We start from the raw sequence: 5,641 nt of genomic DNA on the forward strand, positions 1-5,641 counted from the left end.
GACCAAAAAGTCTCTTGTGTGAGTGTGTGAGTGTGTGTGTGTGTGAGTGTGAGTGTGTGTGAGTGTGTGTGTGTGAGTGTGTGTGTGTGAGTGAGTGTGAGTGTGTGTGAGTGTGAGTGTGTGTGAGTGTGTGTGTGTGAGTGTGTGTGTGTGTGTGTGTGAGTGTGTGTGTGTGTGTGTGTGTGTGTGTGTGTGTGAGTGTGTGTGAGTGTGTGTGTGTGGGAGTGTGTGTGTGTGAGTGTGTTTGAGTGTGTGAGGGTGTGTGTTTGAGGGTGTGTGTGTGTGAGTGTGTGTGAGTGTGTGTGTGTGTGTGTGTGTGAGTGTGTGTGTGGGAGTGTGTGTGTGTGTGTGAGTGTGTGTGTGTGAGTGTGTGAGTGTGTGTGTGTGTGTGTGTGAGTGTGTGTGAGTGAGTGTGTGAGTGTGTGTGTGTGTGTGTGTGAGTGTGTGAGTGTGTGTGTGTGTGTGTGTGTGTGTGAGTGTGTGTGTGTGTGTGAGTGTGTGTGTGAGCGTGAGTGTGTGTGTGAGTGTGTGTGAGTGTGTGTGTGTGTGTGAGTGTGTGTGTTTACACAGTATTTCAGACTGGAAGTTTACACACCACAGAGTGTTTCCACATCACCCGAGTTTCCGTCCTGCTGAGGCTCGTCGTTTTTTTTGGAATTGCGAGGTTTTACACTAAGCTTAGGATTACACAAAGGCAGTGTGAGAAGCTGCACAAGAAACTAGATGACACACAACAGGAAACACTTAACTCTTAACAACGTGTGTGTTGTGCCGTCTCAGAGTTACAAGACAAACACGACGGATTCACAGAGACGGACTGGAGACGGTGTGTTTCAGGGGTCGATGACATGACACAGGTTAATGATTCAAAATAAAAGGATGTGTTTTCTAATGTAGCCGTACACAAAGCCTGCACTTGTCACAAGATTCCCCCTTCCTGTCTCGGTTCCCATAGCAACAATCACCATGTGCCTTTATTTATGGTTTGCCACATGACTTTGCTATGATTGTCATCTTACCTACTGTGTTCACCTGTATGGTGTTAATCTGATTAGTGTCTGTTAGAGAGACAGAGAGAGAGAGAGAGAGAGAGAGAGAGAGAGAGAGAGAGAGAGAGAGAGAGAGAGAGAGACAGACAGACAGACAGAAAGACAGAAAGACAGAGAGCTAAACACTTTCTTCTCAAAGGGAGATTAATAATAAAAGCTTATTCTTCCAAAAGCATAGCTGTTAAAAGAGTAAAGCAATCATCACTCTGATCTCTCTCTCTCTCTCTCTCTCTCTCTCTGTGTCTCTCTGTGTCTCTCTGTCTCTCTCTCTCTGTCTCTGTGTGTGTCTCTCTCTCCGTCTCTCTCTCTGTCTCTCTCTCTCTGTGTGTGTGTGTCTCTCTCTCTCTCTCTCTCTCTGTGTGTGTCTCTCTCTCTGTCTCTGTGTCTCTCTCTCTCTCTCATTCTTTCTGTCTCTCTCTCTCTGTCTGTGTGTGTCTCTCTGTCTCTGTGTGTGTGTTTGTCTCCCTCTCTCTTTCTCTCCGTCTCTCTCTCTCTCTGTATGTCTCTCTCTCTCTCATTCTCTCTTTCTCTCTCTCCGTCTCTCTCTCTCTCTGTGTCTCTCTCTCTGTGTCTCTATCTGTGTGTGTCTCTCCATCTCCATCTCTCTCTCTATCTCTCAGTGTAAGTATGTGGTGAAAAGGGTTTATACTTAAAACTGGAGTTAGTTATACGAGTTAATAAAAAGTTGTGGAAATAAAGGGCGAGAGAAATAAAACACGAGCGTGAGGGATGTTTAAGGGTTTTAAAGTGCTTACACTAAAAAAAAGTACATCAGCTTTTGTTTGTGAGATTATACTGAACACTTATAGTCTCCAGTTTAGTGTCTGGAGTATTAGACACTCGGCTAAACCTTTTTTACCTTAAACCAATAAACTTGTGTTTCCTTCGCCCGGAGCTCAAGATGTACAGAAAGACTGTAGGAGATGTAAAAGTCACTTATAGAAACGTTGAACGCAGCATGAATTGTTGGTGTAGGTGTTAATTCAGAGCTTGGGGACGGCATGAGCAGCGCACGCCTCCACCACTAAACAATTACCTTGCACACGCACGGATAATCAACCACCACGTCGCTGCGGCGTGCATTAAAGGAAATGAGGTGAGATCTTCTCATGTGAAGCCTCACGATCAGTCAAGTAGCGTTAAACGTCATGAAGGTTAAGAGAAGGCAAGAATACTGTGTAGAAAAGTCTGAGTCAAAAGTCTGAAAGTAGAAAGACTTCACTGAAAATACACCGACTTCAGTTCTGACGCTGTACTAAAGTCTTTCACCAAAATAAATAAAACGTCACAGAGTTCTCTCTAAACTGTCCATCGTGAGCCACATGAAGCTTTCAGACATCTTTAAAAACGTAGTCCTCGTCACACTGGACAAAATAAACCGTAAGAAGAGCCAGTGTGTGACGGCCGAGCTACGATTAAAGAAACTCTTCATCAAACACTGAGCTTCAGAGTCGCTTCAGAGTCGCTTCAGAGTCAGGAATCACGTTAATATGAAGTGACGGGTGTAAAAACTCAGATGGAAACTAAACCGTGCACTTAGATGTGGCACTTCGTGTACCACCAGAACACTAAATCTTTCTATGTCATTAATCCGATTTTAAGTTCTGAATTTACTCAGATGTTAATGAATCTTTTGTTTGGATAAAAATAACGTGTCAAATAAAAAACGTAGGGGGCACGGTGGCTTAGTGGTTAGCCTGTTCGCCTCACACCTCCAGGGTTGGGGGTTCGATTCCCGTCTCCACCTTGTGTGTGTGGAGTTTGCATGTTCTCCCCGTGCCTCGGGGGTTTCCTCCGGGTACTCCGGTTTCCTCCGCGGTCCAAAGACATGCATGGTAGGTTGATTGACATCTCTGGAAAATTGTCCGTAGTGTGTGATTGTGTGAGTGAATGAGAGTGTGTGTGTGTGTGTGTGTGTGTGTGTGCCCTGTGATGGGTTGGCACTCCGTCCAGGGTGTATCCTGCCTTGATGCCCGATGACGCCTGAGATAGGCACAGGCTCCCCGTGACCCGAGGTAGTTCAGATAAGCGGTAGAAGATGAATGGATGAATGAATAAAAAACGTAAACTCTTTCCGAACGACGTATTGATTAACATTCAGAGATCCACAGCTGATTCCTGTCTGAATCGAAGTCCTCTGAGGATTTCTGCTCATTTTATCTCTTAGGTTTAGATCATTTTAATAAATATATGATCATATCTTCTCATTCGGGGCGTTTTCAGTGAGTTTATCGAATATTAATTAAAAAATGATGAATATTTATATTTATGTTATTTATACACAGCGTCCACACTTTTGCAGCCACAAATAAATCAAATCAAACACTGAAAATTCTTATAAAAAATAACATTTTGTACACAGACTTTAACTGTAAAATTATAAATCTCATATTCAGCCACAAACACTTTGAGTTTTAGTAAAACTTACACACGAGAGTCTGCACATCCTCACAAACCCCACAATACACCCTGAGGTTTTCTCTTATTATTCACATGTTCAATTAAAAACTACTAATCTGTGAGAGGCTTTTTATTTCCTTTGTGTTTTATTTACACTCTCGCTTGTTCAATACACACGCGCGCACACACACACACTCACACAAATACACACACGCAAATACACACACACACACGACACACACACACACACACCCCTCAGTAACCCCATTCTGTAACCTGCTAATATCAAGAGTGTTTATAGTATAAAATAAAACAACTGTACAGCTGTGAGGACGTGTGAGCAAAACTGAGAAATGGATGATGGAGGGATGAATGAATGATGACTGAGGATGAAGGAGACCTGACAGAGGGATAAAAGAGGAACGATAAAGGTCTGGGGTGGGGGTGGGGGGGTCATCTCTAAACCACAAACAAAAAAAGACAAACGCTACAAAATGTAAAGCAACACAATCAAGAGAGAGAGAGAGAGAGAGAGAGAGAGAGAGAGAGAGAGAGAGAGAGAGAGAGATCACGCGCGCTTATATTCATTCTAACACGCTGTCACGAGCGCACTGGGACGAACATCTGGTTCGCTCGAGACGGCGGAAACAAAAGGTGCGAGAGATGTGAGCACATCTGGAGCTGGAGAGTAACAACAGCTGGTCGCGGATGGAGCGTATGCGTTGTGTCCGTGTGTGTGCGTGAGAGAGAGAGAGAGAGAGAGAGAGAGAGAGAGAGAGAGAGAGAGAGAGAGAGAGAGAGAGAGAGAGAGAGAGAGAGAGAGAGAGAGATGCATGCCCCGAAGTGGCCCTGTCGGTGATAGTAGTAGGAAGCGGAGCTAAATTTTCCATTTCAGCTGCGTGAAAGGAGGGAAGGGGTGGGAACTCTCTCTCTCTCACACACACACACACACACACACACACACACACACACACTTTTAATGAGCACACCTAAACACACATACACACGCGGAAAAAATAATGCATCTAATGCAACGCACCTGGTGCAGAGAGAGAGAGAGAGAGAGAGAGAGAGAGAGAGAGAGAGAGTTTAGACGCGCGTGCATATGTTTGTGCATGTGGCGCGTGCGCATGTGTAGTTTGATTAGGGAACAAAGCTGACCTGCACAAATCAAAGCAAAATCTCTGCCTCATTACGCCACACACTCATGAATGGCGCCTGTGAAGCGTACACGAGCACGCGCGTTAACACCCCCTCCATTCCCCTCCCCTCCCCTCCCCTCCCTCCACCCCTGGAACCCACCGGAACCCACCTTCATGTCTGCGTTGATCTCGCGCTTGACGGGGTGAGCGGGTTTCCGGCTCCTCTTGCTCTCCGGAGCTTTGCTGCTCTCCTTCTCCGTTTCCGCCATGCTGCGATTAAAGAAACCAAAACGAGAAAAAAAATCCTCCGTGTGTGTGTGTGCGCGCGTGTGCGCGCGCGTGTGTCAGGAGAAATAACGTGGGGTCGCGGACGCACGGAGACTCGGTACAGACACGGGGATTCTTTGGATTTGTGTTTAGAGGAGGAGGAGAAACAGGAGGAAGGGGTTTCAGGTTCGCCCCGGTGAGAGGGACGGGGATAACGACGCTGCCGCCGTGCGGGGCTCCAGCTGCCCGGTGCGCTCAGCCATCTTCTGCTGCTGCGTGCCGCGTCTCCGAGGTCTGAGAGAGGGATAGAGAGAGAGAGCGAGAGGGAGAGAGAGAGAGAGAGAGAGAGAGAGAGAGAGAGGGAAAGGAAAGGAAAGGGGGAGGGGCCTGTTATTCGGTAACCGTACGCGGCGCGAGCCTGTTTCCTCCCCGTTTTTTTCCACGGCTCGAGTTACCGCGCAGGGCGAGAGGATGGAGTTTCACATTGTTGCTGCAGGAGACGAACGCGCACACAAAATAACCCGCGACTGAGTGTGTGTGTGTGTGTGTGTGTGTGTGTGTCTATACTTGTGCCACTTACGCTCTCCACGGTTTTATATAGATCAGAGGATTTCCCATTGATAAAAGAACAGCTGTTTAGGTGAAGGTTCTACAGAAGTGTTCCTGCAGGGTTCTCGGGTTAGTGTGCTGGCTGAATCCCATTAAAGCCTGAAGGGTTCTAGATACAGGTCTTTTCTCCTGGTATTTTTGTTTAGATCAAAAAGTCATCAGTAATTTGATCTG

At 46.3% G+C, this 5,641-nt stretch overlaps 1 protein-coding gene across 2 annotated transcripts in view; it reads right to left on the bottom strand.

Moving 5' to 3' along the window:
• sobpa (sine oculis binding protein homolog (Drosophila) a) overlaps positions 1–5,212 on the bottom strand; it is a 40,015-nt gene extending 34,803 nt beyond the window's left edge. The window contains exon 1 of one of the 2 annotated variants that reach the window (XM_060871603.1): positions 4,762–5,212. In XM_060871603.1, the coding sequence (XP_060727586.1) occupies positions 4,762–4,860 (99 nt within the window). In that variant the 5' untranslated portion in view covers positions 4,861–5,212. The remainder of the gene's footprint in view (positions 1–4,761) is intronic. The other variant, XM_060871602.1, reaches the window with a different exon arrangement.
• Between the last annotated feature and the right edge of the window lie 429 nt (positions 5,213–5,641).

This window comes from Tachysurus vachellii, chromosome 6, assembly GCF_030014155.1.
Source record: "Tachysurus vachellii isolate PV-2020 chromosome 6, HZAU_Pvac_v1, whole genome shotgun sequence".
Taxonomy (NCBI): Eukaryota; Metazoa; Chordata; class Actinopteri; order Siluriformes; family Bagridae; genus Tachysurus; species Tachysurus vachellii.